The sequence below is a fragment of the Lampetra fluviatilis genome, chromosome 21, assembly GCF_964198595.1.
Source record: "Lampetra fluviatilis chromosome 21, kcLamFluv1.1, whole genome shotgun sequence".
In the NCBI taxonomy this organism is placed as follows: Eukaryota; Metazoa; Chordata; class Hyperoartia; order Petromyzontiformes; family Petromyzontidae; genus Lampetra; species Lampetra fluviatilis.
Genome location: NC_136295.1, coordinates 12,990,362 through 13,016,415, shown reverse-complemented (window position 1 = coordinate 13,016,415; position 26,054 = coordinate 12,990,362). Strand labels below are relative to the sequence as shown.

Here is a 26,054-nt window from a genome sequence, read left to right as displayed (position 1 = left end):
CGGCAGAGAGAGTTCGTGCAGTGGCGAGGTTCCTGCTCCTCCTCCGTTGAAGGTGCGCAGACCACAGTGGTTCACTGAGCGGTCCGTGGTGGAGGTTGCACGGCCACGCAGGCACTACCGTGGCTTTATTTTGTTTGCCATTAATGAAGGAGACGCGGTGCAGCACCGGTCTGCTGTTGGTGGCCTGAAGCGGTTGCTGGTTGCACCACGGGTGGCTTCGATGAATATTGAAGGTAGGAGGTGTGTGATGTTTGTGCTGGGCAGTGATAATCACGATAACAAAAACCCACAATATTTAGCAAAACGGACGACACGATGAACCCCGCGACTAGGACATTGCCCGCACGATCGCGAACCACTGACCGTGACCTCCACACGCCATCAACACGGAACGCTGTGGCGGTTTTCCCATTCAACCGCACGGTTTGGGAAACTTCCTCAAGCCGGCCCTCTTCGGCTGTCGTGTGTAAGTCTGCCCAAACGAAGCGCGCGGTTGTTCCGAACGACCCCGTATAAAGCGAAGCGAGTGAAGCGTCGTGACTGGAGTCATCTCCACGTCGCGTCGCGCCGCCACCACCGCGCCGTGTCGGACATCGTTGCACGCGTTCGGTATTTGCGCGATTCATTTTGGCGTAAAGGAGATCACGAGGGCGCGTGACGATCCCTCCGGCTTTCCGGAACGATGTTATCGAAGAAACCTCTGGACCAGTTTCGAACCTTCCGGGGCTCATCAGCAGTCAGCCGTATTGAATAAATACTCTAGGATTAACAGATGTTATTTGCCAAGACCGCTTCGTGTCAACTATGAAAACCCCATTCAAAGCAAAAGGTAGTGCGTTTGCGCCAGAGGAGAGGGAGGCTATCAGCCTCCACACCTGGCCACGTGAGCGAAATAGAACACAATGAATGTCACCTGGGCTCGCCAGGCCTTCAGACCAGTGGCATATCAAGCCACGGTGAAGGTGTGGTCACGACAGTACAATGCATCGTGGATTTATGAAACGTCTAAACGTGGCTCGGAACGCTCTACGATGTTGTTGGTGGGGGGGGGGGGTATTAGGGGCGAGATGTTTTTGTAAAGAAAATGATTTCCCCATAAATCCATCACGAAGAAGGCGAGGTGACGCAGGCCTGTTGCGCCAACCAGAGCGGTCCGCCGTGGCACCCTGACGCCCGACCAGAAACCACGTTGATTGATGACTTGCGAGAAGGTTCTAACTCTGGGCAAGTGACGTCGATTGACGGAGGCGATATCTCTACATTCATCTTGAAGGCATCAACGAGGCACTTCAGTTTAAATGCCCCGGCTGCCAGGAATCGAGTTCCCACGACTGTTCCCCCAATCACCCCCTCCCACCGCACCCTCCCCTCCCCTCCCTACAACCCCCCAAATCTCTGGCTGCCTTGGGGGGCTCAACGTCACAACACATACCTCCCGTCACTACTTTCGCACGGTGAAGTGCGTGTATGTGGTGTACGCGTGTGGGTGTGTTGTGCAAGTGTGTGTATGTGATTGTGTGTTGCTAATGTGGGACGTGTTAGGTGTGTGTATGTCTTCTTTGTATGTGGTATGTATGGATCTATGTGGTATGTGTTTGTGTATTTGTGGGGTGTGTATATGTGTGTATGTATGTGTGATGTTGGCAGCTTTGTGGACGCTACTTGGTCTGTCGCTCCACACGAAGCTTCGGGTCTTCTGGGCTACAGTTATGCCCTCCCTTCTCTATTCTTGCGAAACGTGGACCCTTCTGAAGCGACATCTGCGCGGTTTAGAAACATTCAGGCTGGCCTGCCTACGATGCATCCTGGGTTTAACCGGACTGGATTGTATAAGGAGCTCACGGTCCCATCATCAGTGAGCTCCTCCGGCAGGCGAGGCTGAGTTGGCTGGGTCATGTAGCCCGCATGCCCAAGCAGCTTCTGTTTGGCCGGATAGAGGGGGCTAAACGGGCGCGGCACGGGCTGGAGAGGCGATGGGCTGATGTAGTACAGGATTATGTGGAGTTGATTGGACTTGCCGACAAATTATACGCACGGATCTATTGAGAATGATTAAGACCTGTCTTTGACAAAATCACACGGATGCGCCCGATCTCGTCACATCTCGGAAGCTCAGCTGGTACTAAACTTTATTTTATTTTACCAGCTAAAGCCCACTGAGCTACGTAGCTCTTTTTCAGAGGCGACCTGGTCACAAATGATAGCTCGACGAAGTGGGCTTATCACGTGGACATTTATAGCAGCCAAATACTCTGAACGCGTGACGTTGGTTCTAAATGTGGAGGGGAAACCCGGAGGACCCTGATAAAAACCCACGCGACCACGGGGAGAGAGACACGCAAACTCCAAATATAGAAGCGTCAGGGTCAGGATCGAACACGTGACCTCTTGCATACCAGGCGAAGTAGTTAACATCTCGCCCGGATAGTGCTCGATTGGACTATCGCCATGCATAACAGGTGCAATAGGCTACTGCCTCCGTTGTGGGCAGCAGCAGGAGGAGGCAGTGCAGCAGAATGCATTGCTCTACGACTGTGTTTGCTTCAGTGCTGTTGTACTTTCTTTCGCTGTTGTCATTTTGGTGACCCAGATCATTCGTTCAAATAAACCAAAATAAACTTGAAACTGGAACTTCTGTGCTCTCACACGTCTATGCTCCCCGCCTTCACCAAGCCGCGCTGACCAACGTGGTGAAGTATGGTCAATGAATCTCCACGGCGTTCGGAAAGCCCTCAATCCAGCAGTGGATCGGGGCACCGCAATGTTTACATGGGCAAGCCGGCCAGGGGCGAAGCACGTGGCAGAGTGGGCGGTGGCTTACGCGTAAGTGGGCGGGGCTTGGTAGCGAAGGGGGGCGGAGCTCCCGCCCAGATGGGCGGGGCTCGCTTGCGGGTAGGCGGGGCCTCAGAACGATTACGTCACCGGCTCTCACGCGGATCACGTGGCGGCGGTCACGTTACTTCGCGGGAACCCGGACAAAGCGGAGGAAGGAGTCACGTGACAACTAATCGATTTCTCACAATTGCAAAAAATCGATTGCAATCGACTCGATTACTATATTTTACCATTGCGCCGCACGTCCATTGCACGATCTTACAGCGTCTCGACAGCTTTAACGCGACGCAGTCGACATCTCGTGGAACCCAACTGGAAACGACAACTGTATCTGTCTAGAAACAACAAAAATCCGAAGTTAATTGTTAAGCTGCACGCGAGAATCGATGCGGAGAATCGACTGATGAGCGTGGATTCGAAGAATCGCGGGGGGGGGGGGTGCGCGCGGTCTCGGCATTAGCGATGGAGGCGCCGGCTGCTCCGTGTCCCGCCCGGAGGTCGCGGCGGTCCCGCGGGGTCTCCACCCTCCTCCTCCTCCTCGCCGTCTCGGCCCTCGCCGTCTGCGCTCCCGCCGCTGCGGTAAATGCCGTGGCGACGCCTCGCGTTGAGTTGTTGTTGTTTGTTGTCGTTGTTGTTGTGACGGGAGGAGCGGTGGCGCAGTGGTTAGCGCGCTACAGCTGCGGAGCAAACCGGCCACAACCCGAGTTCGATTCCCGCTCACGGTGACATCTGAACCGGGCCGGGGTCATCACTCTCCTTCACCAACTGGCAGTGACCAGCGTGGTGAAGTATGGTCAACCCCCACCCCCTTGCACATGTCCTGGTAAGGAAGAAGTTGCGCCATGTACTCGTCACAACCACTAACTCCTTGCAGAAGTAAGTCACGTGGGACGTGGGGTGGTTATCTGACCATACTTCACCACGCTGGTCAGTGCGGGTTGGTGAATGTGGGAGCATAGAAGTGCTGTACAGCAGAACTATTACTCTTTGGTTCTTTCGGTAAAGTCACGTAGAAATAAAATAAATAAAATAATAATAGAATACGACGTTTCGATTGCAACACAAGCAACCATCATCAGATACAAATGAATGAGAAAACAAACAGGGTAAACTTGGAAATATAATGCAATACAACACAGAGAGTCGGCCAACACAACAGTCAACACCCCACCTGGTTGAATACGTTCTTCCAAAGATTGATACATTTTAGAGAGAGACAAAACATAGACACGGAGACACACAGACACACAAGCAGAGAGAGACACACAGAGAGACACACACAGAGAGAGACACACAGAGACACACAGAGACACAAGCAGAGACACAAGCAGAGAGAGACACACACATAGGCACACAGAGAGACACACACAGAGAGAGACACACAGAGACACACAGAGACACAAGCAGAGACACAAGCAGAGAGAGACACACACATAGGCACACAGAGAGACACACACAGAGAGAGACACACAGAGACACACAGAGACACAAGCAGAGACACAAGCAGAGAGAGACACACACATAGGCACACAGAGAGAGAGACACACAAAGAGAGACACACATAGGCAGCTATGGGCAGTAATTCCACACATCTCTCCGTGCTTTTTTGTTTAGAAGTCTGACGTGACCCCTGCAAGGGAACAGCTGCTACTGGTGGTGGTTGGTCGTGGTGGTTGGTAGTGGTGGTTGGTAGTGGTGGTTGATGGTGGTGGAGGTTGGTGGTAGTGGTTGTGTTGGGTAGTGATGGTTGGTAGTGGTAGTTGTAGTGGGTAGTGGTTGGTAGTGGTGGTGGTTTGTAAGAGTAGATGATCAAGAAAAATCGATAACCTGGGGGCACCCCAACTAGAAACTAGCCAGCACGTCATCAATTCGTGTCCAACAAACCACCTCCGATTGGCACGATTGGCTACGTGCGGACCGAAAGAAGTTCAACATACGTACGAGCGTCTGAGCAGTGATGACCGTTTGTGGGCACAGTCCCTCGCACAGTCAGAGATTAAATCGCCAGCCGTGCCCGGCTCCTCCGGCAGACGACAGCGTGGGCAAACGAGGCATCGCCCGTCCCATCAGCCCCGGCGGTTTGAGGACTCTAGCCGGACATGTCTGATCCTGATCCCGCAGGGCAGCCGCTCGTTCTCCATAGACCGGGAGCGCGACACGTTCCTGCTGGACGGAGAGCCCTTCCGCTACATCTCGGGCAGCGTCCACTACTCCCGCGTGCCGCCCGCCTACTGGAAGGACCGCCTCCTCAAGATGTACATGGCAGGGCTGAACGCGGTGCAGACGTGAGTACAGGCCCCACCGACCCCTCTCTAGCGGCGCGTCCTCACGGGGAAGGAAAACCACGCGACGACATGGCCTAGCAGGGGTTCACGCCCGGCGGCCATCCTGGTTAACGCTGCGGGTTTATTTACCATCGTAGACACGCACCTGCCCTCTGATTCACAGGGGGGGACAGTGTAGGCCACGTGTGCTGGCGTTGTGGCCCACACTTACTCGCAACATTGTTAAAACACGACGACGATGATGCCTCCCAATGCGTGGATTTTGTGACGTGCATTTGTCCTCAGAAGTATTTAATTCTCGTTAAAAACAAGAACGTTCAAGATGGTCTTCTCGCGAGGATGCACATCGTAGCGTCGCTGTAACTGTAAGCAGTCGTCTCTCCATGCTGCTTGTGCACTTTTCATCTCTCATTGCAGTCTCCTTTGTCAGTGTCCACCTTTCTGACCAGTATGTCGTAGCAGGTGAGATGCACACTGGTTAAACTCTTTCTTCTTTAGGCATATCTACACACTGTTTCGAAGGTGGGAAGGAAAGACCGGACTGCTTGTTATAAATAATCACAAAACCGGTTACGCTAACTGCACATCACGTGCAAGTTGTTTAACTGTGGCAGCAAAGGTGTTTACACTTCGGAATAGGTGACACATTTAGTTCTGCTTTCGGCGAGTCCTTTCAACGACGAGTCCTCTCAACGTCGGGCTCTTCGAGTCCATCATGTGACCGCATCTTGCGTGTTGGCGCCCGTTTGTGGTTGAGAGTCGCCACCGGGACTTGCGCAACAGTGGGCGCGTTTATTATTTTTTATCTTGTGACTTGACGGATACATGATTTGCAGTCGGCCATATATTGAAATATTTAATACACGTTAACTTTTTACGCAGGTTGGAGTATGTTCGTTGAACTTCTTTCGCACCGTACGTAGCCAGCCGTGCTCATCGGAGGTGCGGCGGAAAGACAAGAAACTAAACACAAAAATCAGTACTGAAGAAATGAGTTTTAAATCGAGATTTTAAATTGCATAGCTCCAGTGGCTTCCAAATATCGGAGTTGTATTCAGGTTCGAGTTGTATTCAGAATTGTAAAATATTATGATCATGCATTCATTCGTTCATTCCTGCAATTTGTCTCGAATGTAAAGATACACCAACGTAGACCGTGTGAAATGGTTAATCTGTGATTACTGTTTCCACGTGATTTAAGAATGCACGCAGCCCTTTGTCAATCCACTGCTGGATGAGGTTTCCCCCCCCCCACACCATGCTGTGTCGGTCATGGGTGTTGTTTGACCATACTTCACCACGCTGGTCAGTGTGGGTCGATCATGGGGGAGGTGGGGTGGTGAGAGGGGGGCCTCGACGGGTTCAACTCTTCCCGGGAATTGAACTCAGATCGTGGGGTTCGTGGCGCAGTGCGCTAACCACCGCTCCACCACTTCCCCCTCCCTCCGGCATGCCGACGAGTCTGCAACGTACCGGACACCACGCCACAATAAGGCTAGGGGTACTGTTTTTGATCAACTTAACATTTGTCTTCTCGTGATGGAATGTGTTTTGTTTTGACATCAAGGCCATCATCAAGTGGAGTGTGTCTGTGCTCCGAAGCCAACTAGCTACCTGGGTTCGATTCCTGGTCACGATTTAACATCGGTGGCAAGTGATATCAGAACATGCTTTGGGTCTCCTCTCGGTCGACTCGGCCTTAAATTTAGCACGTTTAACCATCAGCTCTGGGGAGACAGGCGGCCGGGCGTGCTTCTGGCCGACACCACCCGCTGATGCGCCGTGTCGTCCTCAATAGGTGTTCGCTAATAGCACTTTACCAACAATCTGTTGGAGGTTACACGGTGGATCTTTGTCTCTTGTGTGCCGCAGCTACATTCCCTGGAACTTCCACGAGGCGGCTCCGGGGGTGTACGACTTCTCCCACGACCGCGACGTCTTCCGGTTCCTGCAGCTGGCGAACGACACGGGACTCCTGGTGGTGCTGCGCCCAGGACCCTACGTCTGCGGAGAGTGGGAGATGGTACGGAGATGCGTGTGTGTGTGTGTGCATGGGGAGCGGCGACCCGAGTTCGATTTTCGCTCACGGCCACCAATACTGGTGACGATTATCCGAACCGGTTTTAGGCCTCCCCTAGGTCGACTCAGTCTCAAATTAGTATCTGCTGCGATGTGTAAACATCGCCACTCGGGCGCGTGGTGCTGGCCACCCACCTGCTTGAGTGCCGTGTCGGCCTTCATCGGTGCTCGCTAATAGCACTTGCCCCAACAGGCTGTATGGGGGATTTTTGTCTTTGTACATGAACAGTTGTTTGTGGCGCAGTCCGATAACCACTGCACTACCGCGCCCCATAAACACACGTGGGACACACACGTACAATCAGACACAGGTTGTCTAATTTGGTTAGGCGCTCTCTGCGTCTCGTGGGGCTATTTCGCAATCATCAGGCGTGTGCTGCTCGTAACGACCGAACAGAAGCGACCGGTAAACGTAGACAGACCATGGTGGGTTGCAAGGACTGGAGTTGGAGGACCCCTGTCCTGGAGCGCACGCCAGACACACACACACGGAGGCGTGCGTGGTGTCTCTCCAGGGTGGGCTGCCTTCGTGGCTGCTTCAGAAACCGACGATCGCTCTGCGGACCTCCGATCCCGGTGAGCGTTCTCTCAACACCAGCACGGGATGCGGTTACCCCCCCTGAGCATTTGTTTGTCTTTTGACGGCTGACAGTTTTCACGTTTGCCTGCAGACGCTACAAAGCCCGTGCTCGTTGTGTTTGCTGGTGCTGTCAGGGGACCCATGATTGTGCCGTGTGGCTTCGCAGACTACATGCTAGCGGTGGAGCGGTGGATGGGCGTTCTCCTTCCCAAACTAAAACCCTTCCTGTACCAGAACGGCGGGCCGATCATCACCGTGCAGGTAAACCTCATCCTCGGGACTCGTGCCAGTTGCCTTGTGTGCCTCCTGCTGACCACCACGTGGCCCCGCAGACCTGGCCACGAGTTTTCTGAATGGTGGTCGCCCATCCAAGCATTGTCTTGGCTCAAGCCTGCTTAGCATCTGAGATCTGACAAAATCGAGCGTCTTCCCGGCGATTTGGACATAGGCTACCCATCACACCCATCATCACACCCATCATCACGAGCCATTGTCTATCCACTGCTGGGTGAAGGCCGCATACCATCCCTCAGGGTCAAAATGTCGCTTCCATGTGTCTCACTCCCTGCACAACCACGTGATCTCATTGCTCCATCTCCACGGCAGTCGTCCCCCATGGACGCGTTGTCTCTCCCTCGGCCGCCACTCCGTCCCCAGTGTGCCTACGCCCGGCGCGATGAGCTACGTCTGCGTCCGCGCGTAGGTGGAGAACGAGTACGGTAGCTACTTCGCGTGCGACTACAACTACCTCCGCTCGCTGGCGGCGCTGTTCTCGGGCCACCTGGGCGAGGAGACGGTGCTCTTCACCACGGACGGCGCCGGGACCTCCTATCTCAAGTGCGGGACCCTGCAGAACATCTACGCCACCGTCGACTTCGGCCCCGGTAACGCGAGGCCTCGACAACTCTGGGGGCCACCGCCTTCTCGGCCACTACGTAGGGGGCGGGTAGAGGTGACCGCTGTGGGGATGAGAGGTCGGAGCGCTGAGCTCCTGGGATCAAACTCCAAAACTTGGTGACGGTTTACCAAATCATAGAGGATGAGTTTTGCTGAATCTCTACTTTTAGTAAACGTTGTTTATATTCGTTTAATCCCGATAGTGCTGTCAGTGTCTTGTCTAGAGAGGTAATCTTCATTAGAGTTCTCTCAGCGCAGTGCGTCTCTTTGTGTTGGAGCAGTGTAACCGTGGAAGTAGTAGCGATAGACCAGAGATAAGGAGGTGACTGACTGCCTGCGTCGCCAGTCGACCCGACCGCTCTGCGTTGAACTCCACGTGGTGGAGGGTGAAGTGCCTTGCTGATGATTTGTGTGTTTCGTGGTGGTGACAGGAGCGAACCTGACGGAGGCTTTTGGGGCCCAGAGGACGTGCGAGAAGACGGGACCCCTGGTAATTGCCTGGCACTGTCGGCCTCCACGTCTTGCTGCTAAGTCAGCACGGCATGGCCTGGTCGAGTCATGAGGACACTTGTGCTCTTATCTGAGCTTCTATGCTGCTGTCAATATAAAATCTTACTGGTAGGAACCACCTGGTTCCACCAGCCCACAGGGGATTATTGTTTAACCTACTCACGCCGGCTTGTGCCCGCCCTCACAGTCGGCCATATTTGCGGAATACACCACGCCACCGTTGACCCTGGCCATTGACCGAGCAACCCAACGTTCCTACCAGCTCCCTCCGCAGGAATGTGTTAATGGTAATTCTCAACTCGTCATTCCACTACTGGCTGAAGGCTCCCATACGTTGTGTTGTCCCTCACAGATGTTTAACCAAACTTCATGTTCATGAAGGGTGGTGGGATACTTGGGATTTTACTCACCAGCGATATTAGCCACGACCAGGAATTTAACTCGGGTCGCTGGGTTCATGGTACACACACAAACCTTCCGTCAGTCCACTCGCTGCTGGCCGAGGACCTCCCCATGTCTCGCGGGTCATGGGTGCTATTGGATCATATTTTACCACGTGGGTTCCTACGGGTCGTTGAAGGCCAGAAACGTAGATGTGAGAGCTAAGAAGGGCAGTACAATGGGGTTTTGCTTCCCTGCCCACAACTGCCCACCGCTGACCCCCCCACCCCGACCGGGCCGGGCGCTTCCGGGGTGTTTTGTCCATGCCCCCCGTTCCCCGTGAGATCCCCTCGTGGCTTCGCGTTCACGACGATCGCAGTTCTAATTGCGTCCGCGCGGTCCTGTGAACGCAAGGTGAACTCGGAGTTCTACACGGGCTGGTTGGACAACTGGAGACACCCCCACGCCACCGTCTCCAAGGAGGCCGTGGCCAAGACGCTAGATGAGATGCTGGCCATGAACGCCAACGTCAACATGTGAGTGCCTTCGTGCCCCACCCCGAGTAGGAGCCGGGGAGCGGAGCAGGGGTCGTCATCCTGCATCCCCTGGAGCCCCTCGCGGTGGCCTGGCCTCAGTGTGTCTCGGGGCGATGCGTGGGGTCGTGGTGAGTGTGTGAGCACGATGTCAGGCTTGCGGCCCACTGAGGTGAAGGATGGCCGCTCTTGTGGCCCACCGACTCGTCTGGGTTTGCCCATCACTGGAATAGACCGAAGTAGGTGGCACGTGACGTGTAGTCGCAGCCATCGCAAAAGTAATACTGGATGTGGTCTGCCAGATGCATAAATATTTCTGGGTCACGACGCGAACAGACCTCGCTGTGAATGCCTTACTACCGGTGTGACGCAGGGACTTAACGCGGGCGTGTCTGTGTGTGCGTCTGTGTGGGTGGTGGTGTTTTCCAGGTACATGTTTGAAGGAGGCACCAACTTTGCCTACTGGAATGGTGAGCCATCGAGACAACCCGTCGCATATACTCACACGTACAGCTCAGCCATTGTGGTTATGATCGGTCGAAATATAATCTTACAGAGTTGACTTGCACTGAAAATAATAATTTATTATTATTTACCAATGGTGACGACCTGGGAAGGCCTTCATCGTGCAGTCGTGGGTTCATCAGAGCGGATTGCGATGATGACGATGGTGCTGGTGAGCTAGCGGAAGACCGGCTGCGTCACGAGTGTGCCGCATCCGTGGATGTCCCCAGGCGCGAACGAGCCTTACTCGCCGCAGCCCACGAGCTACGACTACGACGCTCCGCTCACGGAGGCTGGCGACCCCACGGACAAGTACTTCCTCATCCGCAGCGTCGTGAGCAAGGTGCCGCTCCTCCACCGCTGCCTCACGTGGAGGCGAACTCATCTCCTTGATCTAGAGGGTCGGGGCCCAGAATGGTTGCCTCCGAATTTGGCATGAAGAATTTGCACCAGGAGCAACTGGAATTGGTCATGCTTAGCATCGTAGAATATTGAGAGGCGACAGATGTGGGGCTTTATAAGTAGTATTTTAGCCTCCTCTTCATGTAATAATGTAAAACACTTTGTGCATCCACTGCTGGATGGAGGCCTGTCCATGCTGTGTTGAGCTTGAAGGTTGTTTGACCGTGCCTTACCACGCTGGTTAGTGCAGCTTGGTAACGGGAGACTCAGGACCGGTTCAGATACGACTTGTCACTGATGTTAGCCATAGTTAGGAATCAAACTCAGGTTGCTCGGTTGTATGTATGTATGTATGTTGAACTTCTTTTGCACCGTACATAGCCAACCGTGCTAATCGGAGGTTCATAGGGCAGTGTGCTATAACCCACTGCCTCCCCTCCCCTCCCCAATATTTTTTGTGTGAAATAGTTGGAATGGCATTTTTGTTGCCTATCACGGCTTTTAAATGGCAGAGAGAAAAGTAAGCGTGTGAGTAGACGTGTAGTTATTGAGAGACGGGAAGCAATCCTTTTATAGATTTAAATAAATTCTTACAATCGCGCATGCCAGAATACACTTTCTATGGTTTAGGCAAATTAAATGAAAATGACATGCACGATCGAGTTCCCTTCTGTCAGACTATAACAAGACAGGACACACGAGACGGACAATACAAACCAGACAGCACAAAACAAAACAAAAAGCTAATGGATTGTTGAATCAACTCCTGACCCCCAAATCATCACAATTCATCCGAACGCTGTGTCGCGTGCAGGACGCATGGTTGATGGTACGAGCGATAACTCGCTTTAAAAAATAATTACTCGGACTTAGTGAGGCTTTCTTGGATAAATAAATGCTATTATTGTAACTCCTGTCACCTGTCATCACCCCGGCCCCAGTACAACCGGATTCCGGAGGGACCCATTCCACCTCCCACGCCCAAGTACGCCTACGGAGCGGTGGCGCTCAACATGGTAACGTGAGCCCGTGTACGCACGCATTCACTGTATTGCTGGCGTCTCTGCGGATTAAATGTCGACATTTTATTCTCTCGTGCAAGTCCGAAAGTCCTTCTGCCGCCGCAGCAGCGACTCATTGATGCGCTGAAATGACACGGTTCATTTTGTAAAATGTCATCGCGGCTCGTGGCGTGCGCGACGGGGTCGCAGTGGGAAAGACGCTTGACAGTCGCGCCGATGGCTAATCTTGTTTTCAGAGGTGGGAAATTGTTTTCCTACCAAGAATACAAGTCGGAAATAAGTTTCTCAGATTAACACGTAGGCTTTCCCAAATAAATATTATCCATAATAGAGGTTTTTTTGGGTTATATTGCACCACCAATTTGTAAGGTTTATCACATAAACATACCAATTTGTGACGAGTACATGAATGGATTGCACGATTCTAAATTTTATAATCATGAAAAGTCTCAAAAATGATCTAGACATGCATGACATGTAGTGGCTGTATAATAAATATTTGGGGGGGGGGGGAGGGGGTGCAACTGCCCTGATTGTTCCCCCCCAGGCCGCCCCCCTCCCCGCCTGTCCTGATTGTGCCTCTGCTGCTTGCGTCACCTCCCCATTCTGTGCACGAGTACTGCCGTTGGGGACGTAAGAGTTTCACTTTGGGTCTTACAAAGCTTTGCATCATTCACTTTCATGAATAAATCGTTTACACTCGCCGTGCTTGTCTAGGTGCAGCATGCGGATGCCGTGGAGTTGTGGGGCGACTGCAGCGTGCGGTGCTAAGCCTGTGCTTTGTGTACGCACTGTGTGTGTGCTGAAAAAGGCGGGCACGGTGACCGACTTCTTGGGAAGGCTGGCCACCTCTCCGCCCGTGAAGAGCATGTTCCCTCTCACGTTTGAGCAGATGAAGCAGGTGAGAGCGTCATCTCTGACGGCCGTGGACGTTTGTCGCCGTCTACACATGGCGCGTTAGTTGCGTGCGCGCCCGTTGTTGTTGGTTAGGCCTTGTGTTCACACAAGCAGTGGGACGCTCAGTCCATCAGGTCAGTTAATTGCTGTCGCAGACACAACTCAGCTTATAGATTCGAGCTCCTTTACTTGCTAATTTCTCCAGCCCCCACCGTTCCCTGCACGCCACAAACCCTACCCCCCCCTCCCCCGTGAACTCCTACAGCCACGACTCGACAAAACTACTTCCCCCCCCCTCCCGTGCCTAGAAAAAGCCACAACAGCAGATAATTTTCTCACCTGAAGATGGATGCTTGTGTTGCGACGAAACGTCGTGTTTTCTTTTATTATTTTTTCTATCTACATGACTTTACCGAAAGAACTAGAGAGTTTGGATGGGGCTGATCAAATAAGTAAAAATAAGTACCACTTTGTGTGTGCACTGGTCGCTCTCTAGAGTTTTGGCTTCATGCTGTACCGCACGGCGCTGCCGGTGGACTGCCCAACTCCGACGCCGCTGCTTTCCTGGCTCAATGGCGTGCACGACCGCGGATATGTAACGCTGGACGGGGTGAGCGCTCGCACCTCGCTCGCTCGCTCGCTCACGCTCCTGTCTGAATGCGTGGACACGCACAGTACGTCAACAAAGTAGGGGCTGTGCCATTCACGTATAAATTATTTGTTTAGCTTGACAAGGGAGAATTAAGGAAGTAATTTCAAGGTCATGTTTTTTTTATCAATAAACCTCACTGCTTATGAACCTTAAATACTGGCAACGTGATGTTAGTTCTGCCGTGTGCTAACTTGATGTTAGTTCTGCCGTGTGCCAACGTGATGTTCGTTCTGTCGTGTGTCAACGTGATGTTAGTTCTGCCGTGTGCCAACGTGATGTTCGTTCTGTCGTGTGCCAACGTGATGTTAGTTCTGCCGTGTGCCAACGTGATGTTAGTTCTGCCGTGTGCCAACGTGATGTTCGTTCTGTCGTGTGTCAACGTGATGTTAGTTCTGCTGTGTGCCAACGTGATGTTCGTTCTGTCGTGTGTCAACGTGATGTTAGTTCTGCCGTGTGCCAACGTGATGTTCGTTCTGTCGTGTGCCAACGTGATGTTAGTTCTGCCGTGTGCCAACGTGATGTTCGTTCTGCCGTGTGCCAACGTGATGTTAGTTCTGCCGTGTGCCAACGTGATGTTAGTTCTGCCGTGTGCCAACGTGATGTTCGTTCTGCCGTGTGCCAACGTGATGTTAGTTCTGCCGTGTGCCAACGTGATGTTTGTTCTGCCGTGTGCCAACGCGATGTTAGTTCTGCCGTGTGCCAACGTGATGTTTGTTCTGCCGTGTGCCAACGTGATGTTAGTTCTGCCGTGTGCCAACGCGATGTTAGTTCTGCCGTGTGCCAACGTGATGTTAGTTCTGCCGTGTGCCAACGTGATGTTAGTTCTGCCGTGTGCCAACGTGATGTTAGTTCTGCCGTGTGCCAACGTGATGTTCGTTCTGCCGTGTGCCACGCAGGTGCTGCTGGGCGTCCTGCAGCGCAACAATGCGAGCGGCGTCAATGTGACCGGCAAGGCCGGGTCGCGGCTCGACATCCTTGTGGAAAACATGGGCCGGATCAACTATGGGCGCCATATCAATGACTTCAAGGCAATTTCTTTCCTCTCAGCACTTGAAACGTTCACGCATGCGTGCACTCGGTCACACACGCACGTAGCACTTGCGCACGCAAGGTGGATGCATGCACACAAAGAGATACAAGTGTAAGGATTATTTGTGCTTCCACTAAAGTATAAATATTTTGATTGTCAAAGCAATTTTCTTTCTGCTTTTGTAATTTTACAATGTGGAATTACCTCTCTTTGTCTCTTTTCTCAAGTTCTTTAACCTTCGATTGAAGGTACACATTGACTTGGATCCATTGCAAACTTTAATAAAGCCATTTGGTTCTGGCCGGTGTGACCGTGACCATTTAAAAACTGACCATTTTTCTAAACATGACGAGTGTGCTTCTGCTGCCGCCGCTACTTCTGCCGCTACTGCAGGGCCTCACGGACAATCTGACGCTGGGCCTCACACCGATTGTCAACTGGACCATCTACTCCCTGGACGTTGACGGTGCGGTGGCTAGCGGGGCCGTGCAGCCTCGCGGTGCCCGTAGCGACGCTGCAGGAGGCCCTTCCTGTGGGCCCGCTTTCTACACGGGCACTTTCAGCATCCCGTCCGGCCTGCCCGACCTGCCCATGGACACTTACCTTGAGCTCCCCGGATGGACTAAAGTAAGGGCTTTTTTAAAATATATTTTTTGTTACCGATTGTCGACCAAAAATTACGTTTTTAGCAGGAAAAATGTCAATATTTTACCATTTTTATTGATTATATAGCATATTTACTACCAATTATTGGTATAAATTCATTTTTTTACACAAAATACGAGTAGAAATTTTCAGCGATTTTGGACCAAAAACGACATAGGTTAGTATGCCGTCTTAGCAGGAAAAATGACGTCAATATTTTCACATTTTATTGATTATATAACATATTTACTACCAATTATTGGTATAAATTCATTTTTTTTTACCAAAAACACGAGTAGAAATTTTCACCGATTTTGGACCAAAAACGACATAGGTTAGTATGCCGTTTTAGCAGGAAAAATTATGTCAATATTTTCAAATTTTTATTGATTATATAACATATTTTCTACCAATTATTGGTATAAATTCTTTTTTTTTTACAAAAAACACGAGTAAAAATTTTCACCGATTTTGGACCAAAAACGACACATGTTAGTATGCCGTTTTTAGCAAGAAAAATTAATGTCAATATTTTCACATATTTATTGATTATATAACATACTCGCCTATAGCCCGTCCAAGGACGGGTGTATTGCAGTTAATCTGAAATATTCAATCGAAAATAATGACCCCGCTCATGATTATTAATGTGGGGGTGGGGTTCACAGGAGTGACGTCATGAGCTCATGATTATTGATGAGGGAGCTCCGTGTTGAGTGACGTCACCACTCATGATTATTAATGGCGGGAGGAGGGTGCCTCACGTCATCCTCATGACTACTAATGAGGGGGGTGGTTGCCCCATGTGGAGTGACGTCACCCGCTAATGGTTATTGGGGAGGGGTGCAGCATGTGGAGTGACGTCACACGCGGGACACACACACAGCCTCTTTTGGCTCGTTATAATAGTTGCTGCGTTGATGTCTTTATTTGCTTCACTTTCCATAAAGAGAGACAGGTGAAAATGAAAGCTAATTTGCATGAACACATTTTTGTTTCCACTCCACCCTCATGCAGTGACGTCACCCATTCATGATTGTTAATGATGGGGGAGGGGGGGGCCATGTGGAGGATCCCACCTGTTCATGATTATTGATGAGGGGAGGTTGGTCGACGTGGAGTGACGTCACACAGACATTCTTGGCTCATTAGTAATTTACTACCAATTCTTGGTATAAAATATTTTTTTTACTAAAAATACGAGTAGAAATTTTCACTGATTTTGAACCAAAAACGTCAATATTTTCACATTTTTATTGCTTATATAGCATATTTACTACCAATTCTTGATATAAAATGCAATTTTTACTGAAAATACGAGTAGAAATTTTCACTGATTTTGAACCAAAAACGACACAGGTTTGCCGTTTTTAGCAAGAAAAATAATGTCAATATTTTTACATTTTTATTGCTTATATAGCATATTTACTACCAATTCTAGATATAAAATAAATTTTAAACTAAAAATACAAGTAGAAATTTTCACCGATTTTGGTTGGTGGCCAGAACCACGCCCGGCCGCCTTTGTCTCCCCAGTGGCGATATTCACACCACAGCAGTTACTCGTTTGAGGCTGATTCGACCTAGGGGAGGCCGAGGAGCGGTTAAAATAATCGTCACCAGTGGTGGCCGTGAGCGGGAATCGAACTCGGGTCGCCGGGTTCGTAGCGCAGCATTCTAACCACTACACTACCGCTCCCCCCACACACACACACGTGCGCGCGTCCATAGGTACACATACACGCGCTTGCTGCAGACACAACTTTCAGGGTACGTACGGCAGTAAACGACTGAAATAATAAAGCAGCAATGCTGCGCGAAGAACGCCTTAGACCTGCAACACATTTGTATGGCACTTTACTCGCGCCGCGGAGGGTTGGGGGGGGGGCGTGACATGAGCAGGCACACTGCGTGACGCTTCCGCATGCGCGGGTCACATGACAGATGTGACGTCACAGCTCACTTGCCGTGCAAAAAATATGCATTATTAACCCCCCCCCCCCCAAAAAAAAAGTGTATTTTTATGTTTGCATGGTGTACAGTCTGGAAAGTAACCCACATGGCAAATTTCAAATTTGTTGCATGTCGGGATGTACTCTAAACATTTTAAACAGACACATTAACAAATTTCACTTTTATATATAGAGCTATACTACCAATTCTTGGTATAAAATATTTTTTAAACTAAAAATACGAGTAGAAATTTTCACCGATTTTGGACCAAAAACGACATAGGTTAGTATGCCATTTTAGCAGGAAAAACGATGTCAATATTTTCACATTTTTATTGATTATATAACATATTTACTACCAATTATTGGTATAAATTCTTTTTTTTTTTTACAAAAAACACGAGTAGAAATTTTCACCGATTTTGGACCAAAAACGACATAGGTTAGTCTGCCGTTTTAGCAGGAAAAATGATGTCAATATTTTCACATTTTTATTGATTATATAACATATTTACTACCAATTGGTATAAAATCATTTTTTTTACAAAAAACACGAGTAAAAATTTTCACCGATTTTGGTCCAAAAACGACAGGTTAGTATGCCGTTTTAGCAGGAAAAACGATGTCAATATTTTCACATTTTTATTGATTATATAACATATTTACTACCAATTATTGGTATAAATTCTTTTTTTTTTTTTACAAAAAACACGAGTAGAAATTTTCACCGATTTTGGACCAAAAACGACAGGTTAGTATGCCGTTTTAGCAGGAAAAACGATGTCAATATTTTTACATTTTTATTGATTATATAACATATTTACTACCAATTATTGGTATAAATTCTTTTTTTTACAAAAAACACGAGTAGAAATTTTCACCGATTTTGGACCAAAAACGATATAGGTTAGTATGCCGTTTTAGCAGGAAAAACGATGTCAATATTTTCACATTTTTATTGATTATATAACATATTTACTACCAATTATTGGTATAAATTCTTTTTTTTTTTTTACAAAAAACACGAGTAGAAATTTTCACCGATTTTGGACCAAAAACGACATAGGTTAGTATGCCGTTTTAGCAGGAAAAATGATGTCAATATTTTCACATTTTTATTGATTATATAACATATTTACTACCAATTGGTATAAAATAATTTTTTTTTACAAAAAACACGAATAAAATTTTTCACCGATTTTGGACCAAAAACGACGTAGGTTAGTATGCCGTTTTAGCAGGAAAAACGATGTCAATATTTTTACATTTTTATTGATTATATAACATATTTACTACCAATTATTGGTATAAATTCTTTTTTTTACAAAAAACACGAGTAGAAATTTTCACCGATTTTGGACCAAAAACGATATAGGTTAGTCTGCCGTTTTAGCAGGAAAAATGATGTCAATATTTTCACATTTTTATTGATTATATAACATATTTACTACCAATTGGTATAAAATAATTTTTTTTTACAAAAAACACGAATAAAAATTTTCACCGATTTTGGACCAAAAACGACATAGGTTAGTATGCCGTTTTAGCAGGAAAAACGATGTCAATATTTTTACATTTTTATTGATTATATAACATATTTACTACCAATTATTGGTATAAATTCTTTTTTTTTTTACAAAAAACACGAGTAGAAATTTTCACCGATTTTGGACCAAAAACGACATAGGTTAGTATGCCATTTTAGCAGGAAAAACGATGTCAATATTTTCACATTTTTATTGATTATATAACATATTTACTACCAATTATTGGTATAAATTCTTTTTTTTTTACAAAAAACACGAGTAGAAATTTTCACCGATTTTGGACCAAAAACGACATAGGTTAGTATGCCGTTTTAGCAGGAAAAATGATGTCAATATTTTCACATTTTTATTGATTATATAACATATTTACTACCAATTGGTATAAAATAATTTTTTTTTACAAAAAACACGAATAAAAATTTTCACCGATTTTGGACCAAAAACGACATAGGTTAGTATGCCGTTTTAGCAGGAAAAACGATGTCAATATTTTTACATTTTTATTGATTATATAACATATTTACTACCAATTATTGGTATAATTTCTTTTTTTTACAAAAAACACGAGTAGAAATTTTCACCGATTTTGGACCAAAAACGATATAGGTTAGTATGCCGTTTTAGCAGGAAAAACGATGTCAATATTTTCACATTTTTATTGATTATATAACATATTTACTACCAATTATTGGTATAAATTCTTTTTTTTTTTTACAAAAAACACGAGTAGAAATTTTCACCGATTTTGGACCAAAAACGACATAGGTTAGTATGCCATTTTAGCAGGAAAAACGATGTCAATATTTTCACATTTTTATTGATTATATAACATATTTACTACCAATTATTGGTATAAATTCTTTTTTTTTTTTTACAAAAAACACGAGTAGAAATTTTCACCGATTTTGGACCAAAAACGACATAGGTTAGTATGCCGTTTTTAGCAAGAAAAATAATGTCAATATTTTCACATTTTTATTGATTATATAACATATTTACTACCAATTATTGGTATAAATTCTTTTTTTTTTTTTACAAAAAACACGAGTAGAAATTTTCACCGATTTTGGACCAAAAACGACATAGGTTAGTATGCCGTTTTTAGCAAGAAAAATAATGTCAATATTTTCACATTTTTATTGATTATATAACATATTTACTACCAATTATTGGTATAAATTCATTTTATTACCAAAAACACGAGTAGAAATTTTCACCGATTTTGGACCAAAAACGACAGGTTAGTATGCCATTTTAGCAGGAAAAACGATGTCAATATTTTCACATTTTTATTGATTATATAACATATTTACTACCAATTATTGGTATAAATTCTTTTTTTTTTTTTACAAAAAACACGAGTAGAAATTTTCACCGATTTTGGACCAAAAACGACATAGGTTAGTATGCCGTTTTTAGCAAGAAAAATTATGTCAATATTTTCACATTTTTATTGCTTATATAGCATTTTTACTACCAATTCTTGATATAAAATAATATTATAACTGAAAATACGAGTAGAAATTTTCACAGATTTTGAACCAAAAACGACATAGGTTAGTATGCCGTTTTAGCAAGAAAAATAATGTCAATATTTTCACATTTTTATTGCTTATATAGCAGATTTACTACCAATTCTAGATATAAAATAAAATTAAAACTGAAAATACGAGTAGAAATTTTTCCGTTTTTAGCAAGAAAAATAATGTCAATATTTTCACATATTTATTGTTTATATAACATACTAGCCTATAGCCCGTCCAAGGACTCGTGTATTGCAGTTAATCTGAAATATTCAATCGAAAATAATGACCCCGCTCATGATTATTTATGTGGGGGTGGGGTTCACAGGAGTGACGTCATGAGCTCATGATTATTGATGAGGGAGCTCCGTGTTGAGTGACGTCACCACTCATGATTATTAATGGCGGGAGGGTGCCTCACGTCATCCTCATGACTAATGAGGGGGGTGGTTGCCCCATGTGGAGTGACGTCTCCCGCTAATGGTTATTGGGGAGGGGTGCAGCATGTGGAGTGACGTCACACGCGGGACACACACACAGCCTCTTTTGGCTCGTTATAATAGTTGCTGCGTTGATGTCTTTATTAGCTTCACTTTCCATAAAGAAAGACAGGTGAAAATGAAAGCTAATTTGCATGAACACATTTTTGTTTCCACTCCACCCTCATGCAGTGACGTCACCCATTCATGATTGTTAATGATGGGGGAGGGGGGGGCCATGTGGAGGATCCCACCTGTTCATGATTATTGATGAGGGGGGGCTGGTCGACGTGGAGTGACGTCACACAGACATTCTTGGCTCATTAGTAATTTACTACCAATTCTTGGTATAAAATATTTTTTTACTAAAAATACGAGTAGAAATTTTCACTGATTTTGAACCAAAAACGTCAATATTTTCACATTTTTATTGCTTATATAGCATATTTACTACCAATTCTTGATATAAAATAATATTATAACTGAAAATACGAGTAGAAATTTTCACCGATTTTGAACCAAAAACGACACAGGTTAGTATGCCGTTTTTAGCAAGAAAAATAATGTCAATATTTTCACATTTTTATTGCTTATATGGAATATTTACTACCAATTCTTGATATAAAATAACATTTTAACTGAAAATACGAGTAGAAATTTGCACTGATTTTGAACCAATAACGTTTTTAGCAAGAACAATAATGTGAATATTTTCACATATTTATTGATTATATAACATACTCGCCTATAGCCCGTCCAAGGACGGGTGTATTGCAGTTAATCTGAAATATTCAATCGAAAATAATGACCCCGCTCATGATTATTAATGTGGGGGTGGGGTTCACAGAAGTGACGTCATGAGCTCATGATTATTGATGAGGGAGCTCCGTGTTGAGTGACGTCACCACTCATGATTATTAATGGCGGGAGGAGGGTGCCTCACGTCATCCTCATGACTACTAATGAGGGGGGTGGTTGCCCCATGTGGAGTGACGTCACCCGCTAATGGTTATTGGGGAGGGGTGCAGCATGTGGAGTGACGTCACACGCGGGACACACACACAGCCTCTTTTGGCTCGTTATAATAGTTGCTGCGTTGATGTCTTTATTTGCTTCACTTTCCATAAAGAGAGACAGGTGAAAATGAAAGCTAATTTGCATGAACACATTTTTGTTTCCACTCCACCCTCATGCAGTGACGTCACCCATTCATGATTGTTAATGATGGGGGAGGGGGGGGCCATGTGGAGGATCCCACCTGTTCATGATTATTGATGAGGGGAGGTTGGTCGACGTGGAGTGACGTCACACAGACATTCTTGGCTCATTAGTAATTTACTACCAATTCTTGGTATAAAATATTTTTTTTACTAAAAATACGAGTAGAAATTTTCACTGATTTTGAACCAAAAACGTCAATATTTTCACATTTTTATTGCTTATATAGCATATTTACTACCAATTCTTGATATAAAATGCAATTTTTACTGAAAATACGAGTAGAAATTTTCACTGATTTTGAACCAAAAACGACAAAGGTTAGTATGCCGTTTTTAGCAAGAAAAATAATGTCAATATTTTCACATTTTTATTGCTTATATAGCATATTTACTACCAATTCTTGATATAAAATAATATTATAACTGAAAATACGGGTAGAAATTTTCACCGATTTTGGACCAAAAACGACATAGGTTAGTATGCCGTTTTTAGCAAGAAAAATAATGTCAATATTTTCACATTTTTATTGCTTATATAGCATATTTACTACCAATTCTAGATATAAAATAAATTTTAAACTAAAAATACAAGTAGAAATTTTCACCGATTTTGGACCAAAAACGACATAGGTTAGTATGCCGTTTTTAGCACGAAAAATTTTCAATTTTGGTTGGTGGCCAGAACCACGCCCGGCCGCCTTTGTCTCCCCAGTGGCGATATTCACACCACAGCAGTTACTCGTTTGAGGCTGATTCGACCTAGGGGAGGCCCAGGAGCGGTTAAAATAATCGCCACCAGTGGTGGCCGTGAGTGGGATTCGAACTCGGGTCGCCGGGTTCGTAGCGCAGCATTCTAACCACTACACTACCGCTCCCCCCACACACGTGCGCGCGTCCATAGGTACACATACACACGCTTGCTGCAGACACAACTTTCAGGGTACGTACGGCAGTAAACGACTGAAATAATAAAGCAGCAATGCTGCGCGAAGAACGCCTTAGACCTGCAACACATTTGTATGGCACTTTACTCGCGCCGCGGAGGGTTGGGGGGGGGGGCGTGACATGAGCAGGCGCACTGCGTGACGCTTTCGCATGCGCGGGTCACATGACAGATGTGACGTCACAGCTCACTTGCCGTGCAAAAAATATGCATTATTGACCCCCCCCCCCCCCAAAAAAAGTGTATTTTTATGTTTGCATGGTGTACAGTCTAGAAAGTAACCCACATGGCAAATTTCAAATTTGTTGTATGTCGGGATGTACTCTAAACATTTTAAACAGACACATTAACAAATTTCCCTTTTATATATAGAGCTATACTACCAATTATTGGTATAAATTCTTTTTTTACAAAAAACACGAGTAGAAATTTTCACCGATTTTGGACCAAAAACGACAGGTTAGTATGCCATTTTGCAGGAAAAACGATGTCAATATTTTCACTTTTTTATTGATTATATAACATATTTACTACCAATTATTGGTATAAATCCTTTTTTTTTTTTTACAAAAAACACGAGTAGAAATTTTCTCCGATTTTGGACCAAAAACGACATAGGTTAGTATGCCGTTTTTAGCAAGAAAAATAATGTCAATATTTTCACATTTTTATTGATTATATAACATATTTACTACCAATTATTGGTATAAATTCATTTTATTACCAAAAACACGAGTAGAAATTTTCACCGATTTTGGACCAAAAACGACATAGGTTAGTATGCCGTTTTAGCAGGAAAAACGATGTCAATATTTTTACATTTTTATTGATTATATAACATATTTACTACCAATTATTGGTATAATTTCTTTTTTTTACAAAAAACACGAGTAGAAATTTTCACCGATTTTGGACCAAAAACGATATAGGTTAGTATGCCGTTTTAGCAGGAAAAACGATGTCAATATTTTCACATTTTTATTGATTATATAACATATTTACTACCAATTGGTATAAAATATTTTTTTTTTACAAAAAACACGAATAAAAATTTTCACCGATTTTGGACCAAAAACGACATAGGTTAGTATGCCGTTTTAGCAGGAAAAATGATGTCAATATTTTTACATTTTTATTGCTTATATAGCATATTTACTACCAATTCTTGATATAAAATAATATTATAACTGAAAATACGGGTAGAAATTTTCACCGATTTTGGACCAAAAACGACATAGGTTAGTATGCCGTTTTTAGCAAGAAAAATAATGTCAATATTTTCACATTTTTATTGCTTATATAGCATATTTACTACCAATTCTTGATATAAAATAATATTATAACTGAAAATACGGGTAGAAATTTTCACCGATTTTGGACCAAAAACGACATAGGTTAGTATGCCGTTTTTAGCACGAAAAATTACGTCAATTTTCAGGGGAGGGCCAGGAGCGGTTAAAATAATCGCCACCAGTGGTGGCCGTGAGTGGGATTCGAACTCGGGTCGCCGGGTTCGTAGCGCAGCATTCTAACCACTACACTACCGCTCCCCCCCCACACACACACACGTGCGCGCGTCCATAGGTACACATACACACGCTTGCTGCAGACACAACTTTCAGGGTACGTACGGCAGTAAACGACTGAAATAATAAAGCAGCAATGCTGCGCGAAGAACGCCTTAGACCTGCAACACATTTGTATGGCACTTTACTCGCGCCGCGGAGGGTTGGGGGGGGGGCGTGACATGAGCAGGCGCACTGCGTGACGCTTCCGCATGCGCTGGTCACATGACAGATGTGACGTCACAGCTCACTTGCCGTGCAAAAAATATGCATTATTGACCCCCCCCCCCCAAAAAAAGTGTATTTTTATGTTTGCATGGTGTACAGTCTAGAAAGTAACCCACATGGCAAATTTCAAATTTGTTGTATGTCGGGATGTACTCTAAACATTTTAAACAGACACATTAACAAATTTCCCTTTTATATATAGAGCTATACTACCAATTATTGGTATAAATTCTTTTTTTACAAAAAACACGAGTAGAAATTTTCACCGATTTTGGACCAAAAACGACAGGTTAGTATGCCATTTTGCAGGAAAAACGATGTCAATATTTTCACTTTTTTATTGATTATATAACATATTTACTACCAATTATTGGTATAAATCCTTTTTTTTTTTTTACAAAAAACACGAGTAGAAATTTTCTCCGATTTTGGACCAAAAACGACACAGGTTAGTATGCCGTTATTAGCAAGAAAAATAATGTCAATATTTTCACATTTTTATTGCTTATATAGCATATTTACTACCAATTCTTTATATAAAATAAATTTTTTACTAAAAATACGAATATACATTTTCACCAATTGGATAAAAAAGACACGAAAGGAACGTCAATATTTTTATTGATACAGCACATCTCATCCAGAAGTAAATTGATGTACATCAGTGTCACACGTTTGACCAATGTTCACTCAAGAAGGTTCAGATGCACACACACCGCCAACGTACATAACCCGGGTTGGTGGGTTTATAGCGCAGGTTCATAATAACCGCTTTCCACACACAGGGCCAGGTGTGGATCAACGGCTTCAACCTGGGCCGCTACTGGCCCGCCGCAGGCCCGCAGGTCACGCTGTTTGTGCCTGCCACAGCACTCAGCACCACCGCCCCCAACAATGTTAGTGTGCTGGAGCTGGAGGCGGCGCCTGCCTCGTGCTCCTCCTCCTCCTGTGCCGTCCGGTTCGTGGATCGCCCCGTTCTCAACGGCACGGTGCGGGGCCCTGCGCGGGTGCGGCCGCTGGGCCTGGGCCGCTGGCACTGACGCTGCGAGGAGTGCGGCAAATCCCCACCACTTCCCGCCGGCCGAACGAATGAAGACGACGACCAGCACACACGATTTATTTTGCACTATTCTTAATGACGCAATCACCTGTGACTTTATTACACTTGCCGATTGGAGCGACGCGCTGTCCAGTTGAAACGCTTTTGTTTCACAATGACGCTCAGGGTGCGATTGGTTTCGTAACCAACGTTAAACACAATGTTTATATTGCAGTGAGAGGACTCGTTGGGTGTAAGCGTTTGATTTTTTGAGTTCATAAAGAATTTAGAATTGTTGATATTGTA

General features: G+C 45.7%; 1 protein-coding gene across 1 annotated transcript; it reads left to right on the top strand.

The window, feature by feature from the left end:
• Window positions 1-3,269: 3,269 nt before the first annotated feature.
• On the top strand, window positions 3,270-26,045 carry LOC144938260 (beta-galactosidase-like). Its single transcript, XM_078866117.1, has 16 exons — window positions 3,270-3,414; window positions 4,957-5,120; window positions 6,993-7,143; window positions 7,715-7,775; window positions 7,946-8,040; window positions 8,483-8,663; window positions 9,108-9,166; window positions 9,982-10,103; window positions 10,530-10,570; window positions 10,835-10,947; window positions 11,948-12,022; window positions 12,840-12,929; window positions 13,422-13,535; window positions 14,474-14,605; window positions 15,001-15,234; window positions 25,495-26,045. Exons 1-16 carry the CDS (start codon window positions 3,298-3,300, stop codon window positions 25,747-25,749), a joined length of 2,004 nt encoding a protein of 667 aa, XP_078722243.1. The 5' UTR covers window positions 3,270-3,297; the 3' UTR covers window positions 25,750-26,045.
• Window positions 26,046-26,054: the final 9 nt, after the last annotated feature.

What these genes read in the sequence shown, in the direction of transcription:
- LOC144938260 (XM_078866117.1), top strand. Translation starts at nt 3,298, where the DNA reads ATGGAGGCGCCGGCTGCTCCGTGTCCCGCCCGGAGGTCGCGGCGGTCC. An exon ending in ATGAACGCCAACGTCAACAT is followed by an intron (nt 10,104 to 10,529) that starts GTGAGTGCCTTC and finishes GGTGTTTTCCAG; the next exon opens with GTACATGTTTGAAGGAGGCA. An exon ending in GATATGTAACGCTGGACGGG is followed by an intron (nt 13,536 to 14,473) that starts GTGAGCGCTCGC and finishes TGTGCCACGCAG; the next exon opens with GTGCTGCTGGGCGTCCTGCA.